Raw genomic sequence first — 18,798 nt, forward strand, 5'->3', positions numbered from 1 at the left:
TTTCTCCCAACTCTGTCTACAGCAAATAATTAATGTATCTCAACAATAATTATCAAACTAGACTAACACAAGAGACAAGTTCCAGCAGGCTTATATACACCTGGGTGTTGTGCTCATCCTTTGAAGATGAAAGCAAAATTGTTGACAGTTGACCGTGGCTCCGCCCCTTTTTACTTTTTTCCCCCTTTGCTCTTACTTACTTATTTATTTCTTTATATAACTGTTAATATTGCTATATATTTTCACCACACTACAGGGCTTCGTATCCTATGTCAAATGCACAAAAGGTGAGTTCTATGAGCGTGGAAGGGAAAATATTCTGTCCTGGCAAGGAGGATAACTACCTTCATGGTGAAGAACAAGTATATAGATACATCAATCCAGAAGGGTGGCATCCCAGGCTTCTCCGGATGCTTGGAACACACTGGGATCCTCAGTCAGTTGATCCGGGAGGCCAAGGAGAGTAAGGGGAATCTCACGGTCATCTGGCTCGACTTGGCCAATGCTCATGGATCCATCCCACATTGCCTAATCAATGCAGCCATGGAACACTATCACATCCCCCAAATGATCAGGGGAATGATCACCAGCTACTTTGGAGGATTCAAGTTACGGTTCCAGACTGACCAGTTTACAACCCAGTGGCAGGACCTGGAAAAGGGGATTGTAACGGGGTGTACCATCTCCCCCATCTTGTTTGTAATGGGAATAAACCTGCTAATAACAGCCGCAGGGAAGGAATCCAGGGGGCCAACCATGATGTCTGGCATCCGCCAACCGTCTATGAGAGGCTTTATGGATGACCTTACCATAACAACGGCAACCCATGTAGAAGCAAGGTGGATCCTGAATGCACTCGACGACGTGGCAACATGGGCTCGAATGAAGTTTAAACCAAAGAAGTCAAGAAGCATGGTGATCAGGAATGGCAAAGTGGCAATCAAGTACCGACTTGAGGTCCAAGGGGAGGATATACCTCTTCTGAAATTCTTTCACTCTTCAGTCAGCCGAGCGCAACGACTCCGTCTCGGGATCAGCTGGTGGAGCTGAAGCCGGAGGGACAACAGTCACCATGGACAACGTGAGATCGCTGTCTAATAGGATGGAGGAGTTTACAGGACTTGTCCGGGAGTCAAAGGGAATATCGGGAATGCAGGCTGACGTGGTGACTGTTTGGTTTGGTTCCGCATTGGTCATCCCAAAGTGCCTACACGGTGTGTGAGCTGGCGTCTCATCCGGGGTGTACCCCGCCTCTCGCCTGTAGACAACTGAAATAGGATCACCGAGCCCGCAATGAATGGAGATGAATGAATGAATAAATGGTACAAGGTGGCGGGAAAGAATACGTTCGACGAATGGTTGAATTAGTACAAATACACCACATAAATCAAACAGTAAAAAAGGATACTGGCAGCAAAGCACACACACACACACACACGCAGCTGGTTCAGTTTATGCGGTGGGAATGGTTTGTTGATGGTTAACATATTCATTTTTTTAAAGACCTTATGATTAACAATTAAAAGCATGCATATGATACCATATCAACATTTGATTGTTAATGCTGCAAAGCTTTATTTCTCTTTATCATGATCTTGGTTTCTTCTGCTTGTGATGGAGAACTGTCCTTTTCTCTGGATGGAAGATATAGAGAATGTAGATATAAAAATAAACAGATTATTTCTGATGGTCAAACAATGCCTCTATTATTTGAGTAAGACTTTTTTCTTTACACCCATGGGCATTCACGCTTCAATTCGGTAGCGTGCCCCCCCATGCAGATTTATGATCACTGTAAATGTGATCTAATTTCCCATTTAATGTCACCAGACTTGACAAATTGAAGACAATATGCAGACTTCTTAAACACTTATTAACACGAATGACCTTTATTGAAACCATGTTCTTCGATTAAAAACCCCACATACAACAAATAGAGACATCGAGCGGTATTTGGAACACATCGGAGAAAAAGTGACAATGACTCGCAAACGTAGAGCATAAGAAATGTCTCTGTCCTTTGGTCTGTGATCCACTGCTGGAGCAGCTGGTGAATGGAGCGCTCCCCTCGGCTACATCAAAGCTCCTCGTGCGGACTTTGATTTGTCTCCAATACTTCCGTCTCGTCTTTTTCTGATAGGAATGAAAGCGTAACAAATACTTTTAATACACGTAATAATATTGTGAAACTCTAGCAAAGTTTCAGTCGAAACATTTTAACTTTACCTGGCAGGACCATTTGCACACATTTGCCGTCTTGCATCTCGTAGCCTGTCGAGCAGAGGCACACGAAGCTTCCTTCGGTGTTATAACACCCTTGATGCTCCTCGGTGCATCCGGACTCTGTCTGGGAACACTCGTCCACATCTGGAAAATGCAACGGCAACAACTGATAACAACGTCTGACTCCTCTGATGTCACCCAGGACAGGAGGTCATCAGCAATAACATCTGCGACTAGTAAAAGATAAATGACCAATCGGTATTTTCCTATGAAAATGACACACATTTTTAGCTCAAAGATTAAAAACACAATGTTAGGGATACTTCTAGCATTATTCTTAATCCAGAAATGTAACCTTATTGTCGTAAAAGGTTGGTACGCATGGAAAAATGAATAAATAAAACAGAATGGGATCATTTCCTGATCCGTTTTGTGATCTTCAGGTCAATTAAAGTCATTCAAAGACAGAAACCTTGTTGATTTATGTAAACACACGGTCTGTCTGCAGAGCGGATCTGCTCTCAGCACTGTGATGCACCGGTCCCGAATCTTTCCAGAGGTGTTGCAGGCATCAAATTCACAATGAGTGTGTATTCATTAAAACGAGGGAACTTAATCTCTTTGCTTCAACTGATTTTGTTTAAAATGATTTGCAAATCTTTGCAGTCTGTTTCACACATATTTACCTTAAGGTTCAATATATATATTTTTTTATTGAATCGAGAACGATTGACTTCATACCGGTGCACGTCCCCTCTATGTCCTGGTAGCCCCCGGCACAGGCCTTGCACCTATCAGGACCGGCGGCGGTACAGCCGGTGCACACGCTCTCACAGGCTGTGGGAAAGGACGAATACAACAATAGAACCCATTAGAGGAAATGCCACAAACATATTTAAACAAGGAATCATGTGACACAATTTGACAGCGGTATATTTTTCCAATATTGTGAAGCATTGGAGAAACATTTTGCACAGGAACCACTGTTGTATCCAAATATTACACGTCAGAGAGATCATAAATACCGTTGCAGGAGTATGAGCCCTCTGTGTTCAGGCAGTATTGATCGTCTTGACACGGTGAGTTTTTGGAGCACTCGTCTACATCTGTAACATGCGAGATGGACTTCAGTCGGATAAAGTGCGGCGTTTTAATCTGATGAACATCGGATTAAAAACGACTGGCATCAAAAGTAAACCAGGATTAGCCTCAGTAGGCTCGCGTTACCCGCTCCACGTTTTGTGGAAATCAAGTCAGTCGTATTTGGGTGGCAAAATGATGAAAACATTTAATCAAACAAAAGAGGTCATCTTTTTAGGTCCTCTTACCAACACAGGCTTCCTGCTCATCCTTCTCCCACCCTTCTTTACACTCATCACACTCCCGATTGGTCGCCCCTGAGCAAGTGTGGCAGGATGAGTGGCATTCTGCAGAGGAGGGTGAAGATTCAGAATAAGAACAGATCTGCTGCTCTCTGCTGCCCTCGTGTGTTTGTGAAGGTGAAGTGCTGATTTAGGTACAGAAGCAGCAAAGGCTTGTGTACCTGTGCACAGAGAGAAGGTGTCATTCCTCACTTCGTTGAAGAATCCATCGACGCAGTCGAGGCAGAATTCCCCTTCGTAACTGTGGTGACACGAGCACTTCCCGTTCCCTGCTCTTGTCCCATCGCCATCGCACATCCCGTTTCCGTGACAAGGTCTGTCAGAGCCCCCCACACAGGCTTCAAAGCAGAAAAACAATAAAAAAAAATACATGCAACATCAAATATCACTGTCACGGTAATTGTTATCGACAATAAAGCAGAATCAATGCACTAAAGCGGTCTGAATGTTTACAGAAGGATTTCCCTCACCGTTGCAGTCCGGACCAAAAGTTCCCTTCGGACAGCACACTTCGATGGTTTCAATGCAGAACCATTTATGCAAATCAGGATGTTTTGTTTTCCTGTATTGCAGAAGGAAAGACAAGAGGATTGAGCCATATTTCTTTTTTTTTACCAAATGAGACATTCTTTTAAAAACACAAATAACTCCTCCATTTATTCAACATGCCAAAGTTGTTCCATTTGTTGGTGCCATCAAGCCTACGCCGCCCCCCCCGCCTCCGACGCCGACACTGCGCTAGCCAGTACCAACCTCTCGAACCACCAAGTCTCAAAACGCTCTTCGTGCTCCTCGACCATGCGGTTGCACTCGAAGCTGCTGCTGTCGCACAGCCCCTCTACGATCTCCATCAGACGGATCTCGCTGTCAAGGCAAAACAAGATGCACAGAAGTGTGTGTTTGTGTGTGTGTGTGTGTGGGGGGGGGGGGGGAGTATTACATGGAAGTTATTTCAAAACTGCAGGAAATTAGTTTAAGAAAATCTACAAATGAAATTCACACCCCACACCTGCTAAATGCTGAAGTTTCAATGTTTGCATATTCCATCACCCGTAAAGCGAGATACAATTCAAAAGCTTATCAGTGATCAAACGATTCGACCTGCTTCTCCTTGCCAAGGAAAACAAACTGCAGCTCCTGCCCTTTGTGGCGGGGCGACCGGCACAGTTTGGACATGATGCACCTCCTCACCTGGTCTCATATTTAGACAGTTTTCGCTCCTCCCAAGCCGTGTTGCCGCCACCAAAGTTTTGCTTCGTTGTACTGTCAAATCCCTAAAATAAAAAAAAATAAAAACATAATTCCAAAGATAAACAAACAAGGGTCAATAAAAGAGCAAAGAAATACATATCATGAAAATAAATTAACGTTAAGAGATGCGCTTTCACCTTATTGAAGTTTTCAGTGATTTGCCGACAGGTAGAACAGGCGCTTTTTAAATCCCTCTTGGCTTCTGTAACCTGAAAAAGTAAAAGACTGACACACAAACATAGCAGCAGCAGCAGGAGCCCCATCTCTGGAGCAGCGGATAACAACATATCAGCCGATCAATTCCGATCGTGATTCGCTTTCATATCAAGACAATCTCTTGAGCCCCTCGCAATTAACTAATATTACTGTACAGCAATGTTTCAACACATCTAACTGGGGGGTTCGTTACATTATAAGACAGCGTTATCTACGCAAAGTGTTACAAGCGACCATTTACATGCCGGTAGTGCAAAAAAAAAAGAAAGAAGCGGTTTTCCATTTCCGCGTCACCTCTTGGTCGAATTGTGGCTTGAGCTGATTGGATATGATTGCCTGGCAATCAAATATGTAGCCAATCACAGGCCGCCACGCGCGGGACAAACAAAGTCCTTCCTCATGTGGAATATGAATGAATTTTGGTGTTTGAATTTAAAATAAAGTAAACTTCCTCTTCGAACGACACTTTTGATTAAATATTTAAACAATAGATTTAGACTATCGTTCCTAAAAATAAATTGTAATCGCTATGAAAGCATGATTTTCCGTTCGCTTCCGGTGTTGACCGGAAGTGATTACAGGAGCTTTCGACTGTCATGGCTGAAAAGAGAACTGTTTTGGGGCTGCCACTACTGTTTTTATTATTAGCTGTGGCCCTCGAACGACACTTTTGATTAAATATTTAAACAATAGATTTAGACTATCGTTCCTAAAAATAAATTGTAATCGCTATGAAAGCATGATTTTCCGTTCGCTTCCGGTGTCGACCGGAAGTGATTACAGGAGCTTTCGACTGTCATGGCTGAAAAGAGAACTGTTTTGGGGCTGCCACTACTGTTTTTATTATTAGCTGTGGCCCTCGAACGACACTTTTGATTAAATATTTAAACAATAGATTTAGACTATCGTTCCTAAAAATAAATTGTAATCGCTATGAAAGCATGATTTTCCGTTCGCTTCCGGTGTCGACCGGAAGTGATTACAGGAGCTTTCGACTGTCATGGCTGAAAAGAGAACTGTTTTGGGGCTGCCACTACTGTTTTTATTATTAGCTGTGGCCCTCGTCCATTTATTGATTTGTCCGTTTACTAAGGTTGAGGAAAGTTTTAATTTACAAGCGACGCACGACATTTTATATCATAGACTTAACTTTGACAAGGTAAGAAGGCCCTTTATTTGTGCTAACTAAGCACTGCATTAGTGAGTGCTATTATTATAATTTTAAAATAACCCGTTGCAATTTCCAGAAGGTCTAGCTAAATCTGTTGAAGTATACAGTTCCAAAACAGTAACAATTTAAATTTCAATAATACTAAACAAACCATAGAAACGTTTAAAGATGACAGAAGTACTTTAATAATAATACATTTTATTTGTATAGCGCTTTTCTCGGCGCTTAACGTCACTTTGTCAATTAAATGAACGATGAATTCTTATTTAATGCGTTGTTAGTGCCACATTAGCTTTAAAAATGTATTTTCTGTAAAGGAACAAATTTTCAAGGCTAAATGTTATTTGTATATCCCCAATCAATCACAACAACAATTGTTAGCTGAAAATTAGAACATTTCTGTTCCGAGTTTTTCAGCATGATCACCTTTATCAGAAGATGGGATAAGAAAAGGATTTATCAGCGAAACTGAGACTGGCTTCTGTCCTGTCTTACAGTACGACCACTATGAGTTCCCTGGCGTGGTGCCGAGGACTTTCCTCGGCCCCTTGTTTCTCTCCATGCTCTGCTCCCCTGTTGTGCTTCTGGCATCTCTGCTGGATGCACCAAAGTTCTACACACAGCTGATAGGTAAGCCTCGTTTCACTGCAGTAGTCGCTGTTGCATTTTGATGTTTTAAATTTGCAACGACTTTCGTACGCAGTCCGAGCTTCCCTGGGAGTGTGTGTTATCGGTTCGCTGTGGCACATGCAGAGGGAGGTGAGGAGGCAGTTTGGCTCCACAGTTGCCGGTCTCTTCTGCCTCACATGCGCTTCACAGTTTCACCTAATGTTCTACAGCACACGGACACTCCCGAATGTGTTTGCACTTCCACTCGGTAAGACCCTTAGGCAACGGTCGCCATGATCTCGAGAGTCTTCTGGATAAATGTTTCATTTTATTGAGCAGATAAGTCCAATGAATTGACGACACACATTTTCTCCCTAGTTCTGTTAGCATTCACGTCATGGATGGCTCAGAGAAACGGCCGCTTCATCAGCCTCTCTGCTTTAGTCATCATTGTGTTTCGGACAGAGCTCTGCGTCTTCTTGGGTCTAATGCTACTGATGTCACTAATGAGCAGGAGGCTGGGACTGCTACACCTGCTTTACTACGCTGCTCCGGCTGGAATTATATCACTGGGTGAGTAGCGGATGCAAGATAAATACTCACTAATTATTTAGGAAGTATTTAGTCAACTCTGCTATGAAATGTCTTTGTCTTTTACAGCTCTAACAGTGTCCATTGACACCTTCTTTTGGAGGAAGCTTTTGTGGCCGGAAGGTCAGGTTTTGTGGTACAACACCGTCCTCAACAAAAGTTCCAACTGGGGAATATCCTTTTATTTACACCAATTATATATATATATATATAGTCAAAATCACCAAGAATTATTTCCACGGCCAGTTCTTCTTGACTCTTCCGAGTAGACCGCTCCCTTGCTGTGGTACTTCTCCTCTGCTGTGCCCCGTGCTCTCGGCTGCACGCTGCTCTTCATCCCCCTCGGCCTCGCTGACAGGCGAATAAGGCTGCTGCTCTTACCCACCGTGGGTTTCATAGCCATCTATTCGCTGCTGCCCCACAAAGAAATGCGCTTCGTCGTCTACACATTCCCTGTGCTCAGCCTGGCTGCTGCCCGAGGCTGTTCTTTCATGCAAGTAAAAACATTATTACACATTTAAGAAGAAAAGGAATTCATAGGATTAAACATGTCCTCTGGGAGCATGGGTAGAAAGTTGACTCGCCCAATTGGTGGTTTGGAGTTGTTATTTCTTTCTTTCCAAAGAAATTCCACACTTTTGACCTTGCATAATTACATTTATTTGCTATAATTTGGTACTAAATCATCATCAGTGGAAAAAAAAAGGCGCCATTGTGGCTGATGGTCTCGGATTAAAAAAACCATCATGAATAAATGCTAGTCAGAGCATGGGAATTCCTCTTGCAAGTTTTTATCAGGTCATCACTTGCCCACTTAACCGCTATAATAATACATATTTAAAGAGTTCTTTTTGTTTCCTGCTCCCATCATAGATACGAATAGACAAGTCAGGAACAACGAGGATGTCGTTGTGTTGACTCAGGTGGAGGGAAAAGGTCACAGAGCAAAGATCACTTTGGACGTCTTGATATCAGTTGTTGCGAGCAGACAACTCACCACAATCAAAGCAATACTTATTTATCTTTACATTCAATTTGCAATCAACAAAGTCTCTGGCATGCTCTGTATATAATCACACGTTTTTATGGCGACTAAATAGCGGAGGTACTCGATCTAATCAAAGTGTGTCCCAATCTGTGAGGTCCTAAATCCTCGTCCTGCTGGATCAGACACCGATTAAGTGTAATTATACCAAGAGTGTGAAATGGGCATCTCTGCAATGACTGTTTACTTTGTTCGCTGTTCTCTAGTTTGTGCAACTACCAGAAATCGTGGCTGTATAAACTGGGCTCTGCAGTGGTGGTTGGCCAGCTGTTGACTAACGCAGCTTACTCCAGCGTTTGTCTCTACGTCTCCCACCACAATTACCCAGGAGGCCGAGGAATGCAGGAACTGCACAGGCTCCTGCCGGACACCGAAGGTCGGAGTCTTTCAGCGCTCGTTTGTTCCGCAAATCTAATCAGAATAATTATTCTCACATTGAGGATGAGTTTTTGAGTCATTATTTAATCATTGGAGATGATGGGGATGTTGCCATTTCTCTGTGGTGCGTTCTAAAAGCTACTATTAAATACCATGTTGGTGTGTCAAACGTAAGACATGCGTTTAGAGGACATGCTGGTTGTTCACTGATTATAAAATGCGGCGCATTAATGTAATCATTAATCACCAAAGCATTCATGCAATGTCTTTGCGCCCTCAGATGTTTTTGTTCATATTGACACTTACGCTGCTGAAACTGGAGTTTCTCGTTTCCTGGAACAGAACAGAAACTGGAGGTCGGTATTTTTAATCTGTTAGAACTAAAATGTGAAAGTGGAGAAGCAAAATAAAAAAAATTGGTGGAAAAATAATCACTTTAAATTCTTTGACAGATACGACAAGCGCGAGGATCTGAGCCTCACGCACCCCGATGTCAGAGTGTACTCACACCTACTGATGGAGGCCAACGTCACCAAGGTGCACCTCCTCCGGGACACCCATGAACCGCTGGCCTTCGTCGAAGGTCTCAACAACATCGCTTTCAACATGTTCCAGTTCCCTCCAGTCAGGGTGAACTTGGAGGCAAAAACTGTACTAATGCAGAGAAAGATGAGAACTGGACAACCAAAGCAGTGATTTCCACAGGAGTCATGCGTTGCATGAAGGGGTCATTATTTTTTTAGGGACTAAAAATAGTCCCATGGGTTGCATTTGAATGTTTCAGCTACCGATATGTGGTGACCAAAGAGAAATGTTTCATTGAGTGGTGACATTTTTTAAATGTTTAAAATGTTGTGTTTCCCCCCCTCAGGCTGTGATTCATGTACTTTGAGGACAGCTTGTTTTTAGATGAGTAAACTGTATATATATCCTGAACTGTAATGTTCCCAACATTAAACTCACTGAAATATTGTACAAGCAAAAAACCTTTATTTACAATTGACCACAAAATTTGCATGGGCCAGGTCTCAAAGCTAAAACATTTATCAAATTAGGTTGAGAATTAATTTAATATAAAATGTACAGTACATTGTCTTACTAAATAATAAACCCATAATTTAATCCCCATGAAATAAACTTAAATTGTGCTTGAGACAAACTTTTATATTTCAAACAAACTCCTTATTCAGAAAAATACAGCAATATTAAACATCTTTAAAAAGCAAAAAAAAAAGAGGAAGTTTAAAAAAGTCTTTCTAAACGACAGTACCAAGAGCCACAAATTTACAATGAAAATTAAATAACATTAACTTTAAATATCTTTCAGTCACAGCATTTATTTTTGGGCCAAGTTTTCATTCACAAAAGTCTGCAGCTAAGTGTGATGAGAATCAAAAAGCGTCCTGACGTGTCCTGCGCAACTTAACAAAAAAAATATTTACAGCATTCTGACCTGAAGTAGTTTTGGTAAGGCACAAGGAGAGAGTAGACACAGGAAAAAGAAAACAATAACATTGATTTACAGGCAAGCACATTATCACCAACCCCTACAGCTAGAAAATCCCTCCCTCCCTGATACACTTGAGACTGAGACATCTCGTCACACCAGCTCAGAAGTGTTTAACAGTAGTACACATTATTCAATAAAACCAACAAATCTGGCCTTTTTTTTGCATCGAGAATCAGTGAGTTCATTGATATTTTACAGTTTTGCCCACCAGAAAACAGCTATTTCACAGCTACGCAACTTGGTCCTTAATCAAGGGGTTTCAAGTTAATGGACAGTGATAATTAGTACTGAAAATAAATCAGCGGGAGATTGACTTTGAGGAACAGCAGATCCTCCATGTTTTCCAGTGAAGGCCTGGGTTGATTCAGGGTACAGTTGATACTAGCCGTGCTGAACAGTGTCTCTGTTGGGACGATGCTGGGAGGACAGCCCACGTAACGGGCAGCTACTTTGGCAAGTTCAGGCCACAGGAACTTTTTCAGATTCCAATAGTCGAGGGGGTCGCAGCTTTGATCAAGTATGTCTTCCTCAAGGTACTCCAGCACTGCCAGCTCTGAGGACTTCGGCTTCTCCTCCTGTTGTATCTTTTGTCGGATGTCAGCCATCAGGGACCACAGGTTTTCCTCATTTTCGGGGGAGATATTGGATGAAACGGGGGACTCGTCGCAGCCGTTGGGCAGCGGGGATTTAACTCCCATTGAGGTAGAAGAGGAAGAGTCCAGATCCAGGATTAAATCTTGCTTACATTGCTCAGCCTCCTCCTCAGTGAACAATGATGTCTTGTATCGCGGGTCGAGCAAGGTCGCCCAGGTGTATCGTGGGTCGTGTAGAGCGGCAGACATTCTGCTCACCATGGCTTCCTTTAGAGACCTGAGCATGTTGTCTATACCCACGGTTTCATCAAAGAGCAGGTCTATCTTTTTATTTAGGATGTGAATGAGTGGTATTACCTGTCCCAGAGTGGCAGTGCGGTTGTTCATCTCCCTATAGGCGACTTCAAACGGTTTCAGTGCATTGCAGACTGACAGCATCACCTCCCACTGATCGCAACTGACCATCTCCCTGAAATTACACTCTATAGACATCTCGTCGATGGCCGTTCTCTGCTCCACCAGGCGTTCCAGCATGGAAAGGGAGGTCCTCCACTTGGAAGGGACATCCGGAGTCAGTTGGTTTTCTGGCAGCTCGTTGGCCTTCTGGAGTTCGGACAGCTTCTCCTTGGCGTTTGCCGAGCGGAGCACTCTTTCACAGATCTTCCGCGCAATGCTCAGAAGGTTCTGAACCATCCTCTGGCTCTTTATGGCTTCACTAACAATGAGGTCTATGGTGTGTCCAAAACACTGCATGGTGACGTGGCCGTGGTCCTCCAAGGTGTTTGTGATAGTGCTGTTATCAGTCACAGTGAACCCCATTCTCAGCCCTGATGCAGTGATCCATGAATCCCACAGATACTGTAGCTGTTTTGGGATGGCATGCGTATCATGGTCACAGTCTATTTGTGTGACACTGAGGAGAGCAGAGCAGTGAAAGTCCTGACCCTGGGGTCTGACATTTGATTCATACGTCGCCCAATGGGCACTAAGCGTCAAGTATTCCCTAGTCTGGCTACTGACCCAAATACTAGTTGTGAAGTGGACGACACCACCCTCAGCTTCTTTCAGGTGTGTCAGCACAACGTTCTTAACCCTTTCGTACATATCTGGTATGGCGGTGCTGGTAAAGTAAGAAGACGATGGTAGAGAATACTGAGGCTGGAGGACCTCGAGCAATCTGTTCAGGCCAGTGTTCTCCACCAAAGCTGATGGCTGAAGATCCAGTGCGAGCATTTCTGCAACAAGTTTGGTTATTTTTTTGGCAACCGGGTGGTGCCCATCAAACGTTTTCGGTTCCGTCTCGTAACTAGAAGCATCCATGAGCTCTTGTTTAATGGGAATTTCAGCAGACGGCACATCACCTGAGATAGAATTGTTACTTTCAAGAACATGTCCATGAAACCTCTGCATGTGCCTGAAGAGGCAGCTCGTGCCAAGGTTCGTAGTCTTTTTTCCTCTGCTAATTGTGCGGCTACAGTGCAAACAAACCACTTTTGTGGGATCAGCAGGTGATATGGAGAAATGGTTCCACAGTTTTGATGTCTTTTTGCTGAAAGCGGGCAGGGTTTGGGCCTTTCTCTGACTGACGAGACACTTGGCCTCTTTCGTTGAAACCGTGTCTGTTGCTAGGAAATTGGTGTAGGGATGAAGGGAGGATTCCGTTTCATCTGTGCTTTTTTGGTTTTTGAGAACATCCGGGTGACGCCTCACAAGATGCCTCATTAGACAGCTTGTGCCAAAGTCACCCCGTTTCCCCCGGCTGATGACACACGGACAGTAACGGCACAGCGCTTTCAGCTGGTCGACTGGCGACACCATGAAATGGTGCCACACTTCAGATTTTACCCGTTTCATGATTTTCTTATTTTGCTGGAAAACAGAGTGATGATTGAGGCTGTGGCCCTCAGAAAGGTCGCATGTTGAGGAAGTAGAGGGTGTATCCTCCCCCTGAGATCTGAGAGAGAGATTAAAAGAGGACATCATCTCATCAGATTCCTCTTTCGTGTCCATGCTTTCCTCGATGTTTCGGAGCAATTCATCCGTCATGGTTTCTGGCGATGAAGGAAGAAGGGGCGATTCCTTTTTTATTTCCAGTGGATCACAGAGTTGTGTGCGGCGCAATAATGAGGGTGGGTTTGTATAGGGTGGGGGAATGTGGTTGCCCTGTCCATTTTCCTCTATGACGACGTCTTTGTGGGCCCTCCACATGTGACGAATAAGACAGCTCGTTCCTAAATCCTTCCCATTCTTACCCCGACTGAATTCGTTCATACAGTGGATACATACTGCTTTGGAGTTATCAGCAGGCGACAGGTAGAAGTGCTTCCACACAGCTGACCGCCGACGTGAACTCGAGTTTTTAGGGATCCCGGGAAGGCGCTCGGGCCCTCCGTCTGAGATGTCTTCAAGGTTGCTTTCATTGGAATGCGAGGATAAGAGCATGCTGCCAACAGTGTCGGTCTTGGTATATGGATCAAGGCTTGGTTCGACTTTGGGCAACACTTCTTTGGATGACAGATCTGAATTTTCGACTGAGGAAGTGGACGGCGACATGTTCTTTGAGGCGGACGACATAGTGCCATTTGTCAAGTCTCCGTTTTTTGGTGAGTTTGGGGAGGGAGGTATGAAAGATGTTGCAAGAGAGCCAGTCAGATTGAGTGAGGTTGCATCTGCTCCGTCGTGTAAAAGCACGGTGGGGTGAGCCCTTCGTACGTGTCTCATTAAACAACTTGTGCTGAGGTCTTTCTCATTCTTACCCCGACTAAACTCTTTCATGCAGTACAAACAGATTGCTTTGGTACTATCTCGCGGTGATATGCAGAAATGATTCCAAGCAGGGGATTTTTTTCGCGGGTTGGTACTACTCCTCATAGACGACAAAAGGCTCTGAGTAACAGCATCCATGGCAACATCATAAAGGGTGCTTGTGTAGCCATTTAGTAGATTATAGTAATCATCACCATCCCTAGTTACAAAGGGGCCAATTGAGCTACCAAATGCTAGCCTTTCATCATCCTGGATTTCCTCCTCAAGCCCATTTGCGTCCTCAATCTCCTCTTTGATATGTTGACTTCCCCCATTACCGTTGTCATACTGTCCATGCTCCAAGTTTTCCTCAGCATCAATATTTAGGCATTTACTTGACAGAGCAGGAGAATCCGGATCCGTTTCACTTGCTTGATCGGACTCTAGCTGTTTGTCATCCTGAGAAGGTAAATGACCGGAAGTGGGGAAGTCTTTAGCCAGTGCTGTCGAGGAGCAAGGTGGCGAATTTGCATAAACAGTCTTGTGAGGATGAATGCGGTATGATTTGAACACATAGCCATCTTGTCCCTCAATTTTCAGGCAGGTCCCTTTTGCCTCACTTTTTTTACTATGCATGGAGCCATTAGGTTCACTGAGCATATCCTCACTTGTGTGAGAGACCTCTTCCTCCTCATCCATGGTAGCAGCCCAGGGCGTTCAGTGGAGTATTCAGGCCTGTGTTGTCAAATGTGATCACTCTTTTCAGGTGCAGTCATCGACACTGCAGTTCTCAAGCAGGTGTCGCGGAGAGCGTGTGGCTCTCTGGGACACAGGGCGCCTGCTCGTCCTTCCCCATTTATGACATCACTGCACACAGCCAAGACAAGCAGAGAGAAGAGAGATTCAGTGCATTGTTAAAAATAACATGACTGATTATGCAATTCGGCCTGAAAGTTACAGCCGAAGCTTTAAAAGTCACAGCTTCACCGTTCACAAAACCCCGCCCCTACCTTCCAGACTTTTATTAGAAAACAAGTTTGTGGTATTAAATATGAAAGTGCTTAAATCTGCAAGTTGAAAAGCCCCATCCAAACCCCGAAAACATGATTAGGACTGGTTTCTGTTAGGCTACGCTGCCGCATTTACATGTACCTCTGGTGGAACAGCATTCATAGGCCATAATTTACGCATACAAACAAGCAGTCTGGATCTCATAATGACCCGTCAAAGGACAAAACATTTGACACCGGTTTAGAAAGTGGCAGTTGATCATGTATAACTCACTCTGGTGAGGTCGATCAATGCACAGCTGAAAAAGTGCTGCATATCTAACATTGTGTGTAAATCCTCACATATTGTCGTGGATCATTGAAAGAAGATGTGTTTAAATCACACAAACACTTAAAACAAATTGTAATACGCAGGGGCTGAATCACCGCAATGAGCTCCAGTATCGAGTGACTGATTGCAAAAAATAACCCGATTCATATTTTAAAATGATTCATATTTTGCAATAAAATGACAAGACTGTCTTCTATAGATTATTAGCACACATTCAAGTCTCATGATAATGCCGACATGTCTAAAGGACCATACCGAGTCTCATATATGGGAAAATATGTTGTCAAATGTATCAGAAAAAGAAGAAAATCATTGATTAGTCCTACCGAGTTACAACCAATGCAGTCTCAAAGAACAGCCATGCAAGATCAGATGCAAATGATATTCAGCCTGAGTCTAAACTATTTTTAGAGAGATTTGTTTTACAGATTTAATCTTGCCTCACTTTAATGGTGTTCCAAAAAACATCTACATCTATGCACCAGACTCCAAAGTACTTTTGAACTGAACCAACAGCTTTCAGATCATGCAAGCAGTATTTATCCAGCCATTTTTTTTATTGTACGCCATTACTCTAGCAATGTGTACAAAATAAAAATCTAGTAAATGAGCGGATAAAACATTTATTGTTGGCAAATCTCTCAAAACCCCCAAGGTGTAGATTTACCTAAATCAAAATTGGTTTGCCATTATTCTCCTTGATTTAGCTTGCTGAGGCCCTACACAGACATTATCCTTATACAAATAATTACTGCAATTCTATGTGCAAAACTAAATCAATAAATCAAACAATTTTATTATAGACATGCCTGGAAATATTAATACAACACGCATTCCAAAAATATTGTGTCTATATAAGATTCAAGATATTTTATTATCATTATGCGAACATAATAAAATCGTGTGAAGGCCCACGGCTTAAGGCACACGTCACAACATAATCAAAAACTAAAACTAAATACAACACAACACAAACAAGCCAAACAAACACGACCGGGTTCAGCATTGCACAACTGAACAGGTTTACCCCAAATACAGTTTATCTTGTAACAATCATTCAACTTCACCCAACCTCAATGTATGTGGTCATCGAAGCCATGCGTGTGATCAATTATTAACCTCGGAAATGCTCGTAAACAAGCAGCGTCAATCAATTCTCTAAGCCAGCAGCAAAGAAACCGTTTTTCCGGGTTCGGCTCAAGGCAAGATGCGAGAGAGGACAGCAGAAACTAGAACTAGCCAACGCAAACTAGCCTTCAACACACCAACTAGTAAAAGCGCACCTACACACCTGCTCTGGGCTTTAACGAAACACCTTAAAACTTAAAAACGAACCGTGAAACTTGGGCGACCCTTTTAAAACGTAACATTTCCGTCACATACTTTCGGGAAGGTTTCGCTTTATCATCAGTAAACAACGACAGTCGCTAACCTATGGCTAACTGGGGTTAGCCGCAACGCTAATACGGGCACACAAAAACAGAAGCGCATCCCCTTCCGTCACGTAGACCAGCACCACAAAATGTCCAAAAAAAAAAAAGAAAAAAAAAAGATTTAACTTGAGCTACTATCCCATCCGTGTCGTACTGCCCGGTTAAACGCGCTTAAATACATTTTGCTAACTGGTTAGCTGCCAGCTATAGGCCAAAGACAGGACTCACTTGCTAACCTGGCGAGGCAGAACCCAGCCGCACGAACCGCACGGGATCCGAATCAGACCGCTACTAACCACGACGTCCCGGCTCAATTAAAGCGGCCCGACGCAAACAGGTGCACTCGGGATACGTACTCTTCACGGTAACGCTGATATCCCCGGGGTTCGGATCCCAAAGAGTCAAACACGACACACAGATTGATCCAAAGGGGGGCTCACTTTGTTGCTTTTGTCTCCTGCTTTGCTAGCAGTTTACGTTCGGCCGAGGCAGCGTCGGACGGAAGGGAACGCGTTATCATGACGTCACCGCCCCCCTCCTCCTCCCCCTCCCCTCCTGGTCTTCAGGGTGACGCGACGGACAATACATTTAACATTTAATAAATCAGCGACACGTAACTTTGCGTTTTGGCAATTTAAATGTAATTATGTGCGGTAATAGATAACATTTCGTAGTCAATTTAAGAACCAATATTTTTACTTTTTTTCTTTTTTCTTTTTTTTTTACAGTAAATAATGTATTATTACGGAAATAACCGTGCGCTGAACTAAATTATATTATTTTTTGGTGGATTCGGTACTGCATATCAATTTCAGTTTAAACTTTTAATTTGAAAGAAACAACGAGCGGATTTTTCTCATCCTAAAATCGGCCACATACTTGCCGCTAGGAAATAAGACATTACCCCTCACGGGGTTTTGACTGTTTCAAATTAGTACGACATGCTTGTTTTATCGCGACACGTCGTTAAAAGCCTTAAATTGACCATTATTAAACACGTGAATGCAGTCTCGGGGGGGGGGGGCATTTAGCAGTGGGTTTGTTGTGACTAGCGGAGAAGTGCTGAATCAATATTTCCTACCATAGTTATGATTTAACAAAATATGCTACTTAGCCTTTAGCTTATTTTAGCACACATTGAAACCAGCGCTTCCGTCAGTCTCCACCGAGTATTGATACACAACAAAATAAATTATACTTGATTGTGTGACAGATGGGGCTTTTTTTTTGCGTTAACTCTCCGACCCACCACCACCGTGACCTCCAGCGTCACACGCAGAACGCGGCGCGTCCGGGTGGGAGTTGTCTGGTGAAACGCATTGTTGTGTTGGGGGATGAGCCGAGCCGAGCCGAGCCGAGACGAGCCGAGCGGAGCCGAGCGTAGCTGCTGCTGCTTGCTCTGCCTTTTTGCTCTGGTCGGCAGTGGCTAGCGAGTGAGCGGCTAATGGTAGCACAAAGCAAGTAACTGTGTGTTCTCTGTGGAATTTAATGTCGGATCTTCACGGCGACCAAGCAGGCCTTTTTTCCCCGTCTTCATTACGGACTGAAAAGACCCCACTATCTCCCGCTGGATGAGAACACGGCGCCCGGGATTAGAGCCACTTAGCAGGCCGCATCCATGCCCTTGCTTTGTAAGGCTTGCTGGCTAGCTACGGGCTTCTTCAGCTAGCAAAACTGCTCGTGAATCCGAGGTATGTGTTTTTTGGGTGTTGTTTTTTTGTTTGCATGCAGTGACGGTGAAGAAGACACGCCGTGCATTTGCTAAAGACGTATTTAGCGTGACAGTGGTTATGAATTTACAAACATTAATACAGCTCTAGTTTCGTCTGACGCCATTTGCTCCGTTTAAAGGGGTGGCTAGTTCCCTTTTGCTGATTAGCCGGATAAGCTAATGTTATTGTTAGCAACTTTGCTACCCTGAGTGTTTGACCGTCAAGTGGGGGGGATTAAAAAAAAAGGCATCTCTGCGCCAAATGGACAAGCGCAAAGTCATATTGACACGGATTGTGTGGTTGCCTCCCACCGTATTTAAATGGCCCCACCTCAGTGACAAATACTACAAGTACTGAAAGTGATCTCTCGGTGTGATTTCAGGCTGTGACATTAATCAAAGTTGTATTTGTGTACATTGAGAACAGACGTTTTCTGTGCGTCAATGTAGAATAGTGCTGAATTAGATCGGGCAACTTTGTCTCTGTAAATATTGCGTCGCATTGTAGCAGTAGATAACTTTATTTACGTGTGCACTCTTCAGACATAAGTTAATTAAAAGTACTCTACACAGAAAAAAGATGAATTAATGTAAAGCAC

General features: G+C 43.5%; 3 protein-coding genes across 3 annotated transcripts; 1 reads left to right on the forward strand and 2 right to left on the reverse strand.

Annotated features, from left to right (window-relative positions):
* Positions 1–1,892: 1,892 nt before the first annotated feature.
* On the reverse strand, positions 1,893–5,143 carry creld2 (cysteine-rich with EGF-like domains 2). Its single transcript, XM_068755334.1, has 10 exons — positions 4,994–5,143; positions 4,797–4,879; positions 4,359–4,469; positions 4,076–4,167; positions 3,767–3,943; positions 3,552–3,650; positions 3,249–3,329; positions 2,965–3,060; positions 2,227–2,367; positions 1,893–2,133 (listed from the first exon to the last, which is right to left on the reverse strand). The coding sequence occupies exons 1-10, from the start codon at positions 5,141–5,143 to the stop codon at positions 2,078–2,080; spliced, it is 1,086 nt and encodes a 361-aa protein (XP_068611435.1). The 3' UTR covers positions 1,893–2,077.
* A 929-nt stretch (positions 5,144–6,072) lies between these two features.
* Positions 6,073–9,825, forward strand: alg12 (ALG12 alpha-1,6-mannosyltransferase). The gene is made up of 9 exons (XM_068755358.1): positions 6,073–6,231; positions 6,741–6,873; positions 6,947–7,120; positions 7,231–7,425; positions 7,513–7,618; positions 7,715–7,936; positions 8,695–8,864; positions 9,147–9,222; positions 9,319–9,825. Exons 1-9 carry the CDS (start codon positions 6,073–6,075, stop codon positions 9,560–9,562), a joined length of 1,479 nt encoding a protein of 492 aa, XP_068611459.1. The 3' UTR covers positions 9,563–9,825.
* A 48-nt stretch (positions 9,826–9,873) lies between these two features.
* zbed4 (zinc finger, BED-type containing 4) lies at positions 9,874–14,413 on the reverse strand. Its single transcript, XM_068755473.1, has one exon. The coding sequence runs from the start codon at positions 14,411–14,413 to the stop codon at positions 10,658–10,660; it is 3,756 nt and encodes a 1,251-aa protein (XP_068611574.1). The 3' UTR covers positions 9,874–10,657.
* Positions 14,414–18,798: the final 4,385 nt, after the last annotated feature.

The sequence above is a fragment of the Brachionichthys hirsutus genome, chromosome 22 (genome assembly GCF_040956055.1).
Source record: "Brachionichthys hirsutus isolate HB-005 chromosome 22, CSIRO-AGI_Bhir_v1, whole genome shotgun sequence".
In the NCBI taxonomy this organism is placed as follows: Eukaryota; Metazoa; Chordata; class Actinopteri; order Lophiiformes; family Brachionichthyidae; genus Brachionichthys; species Brachionichthys hirsutus.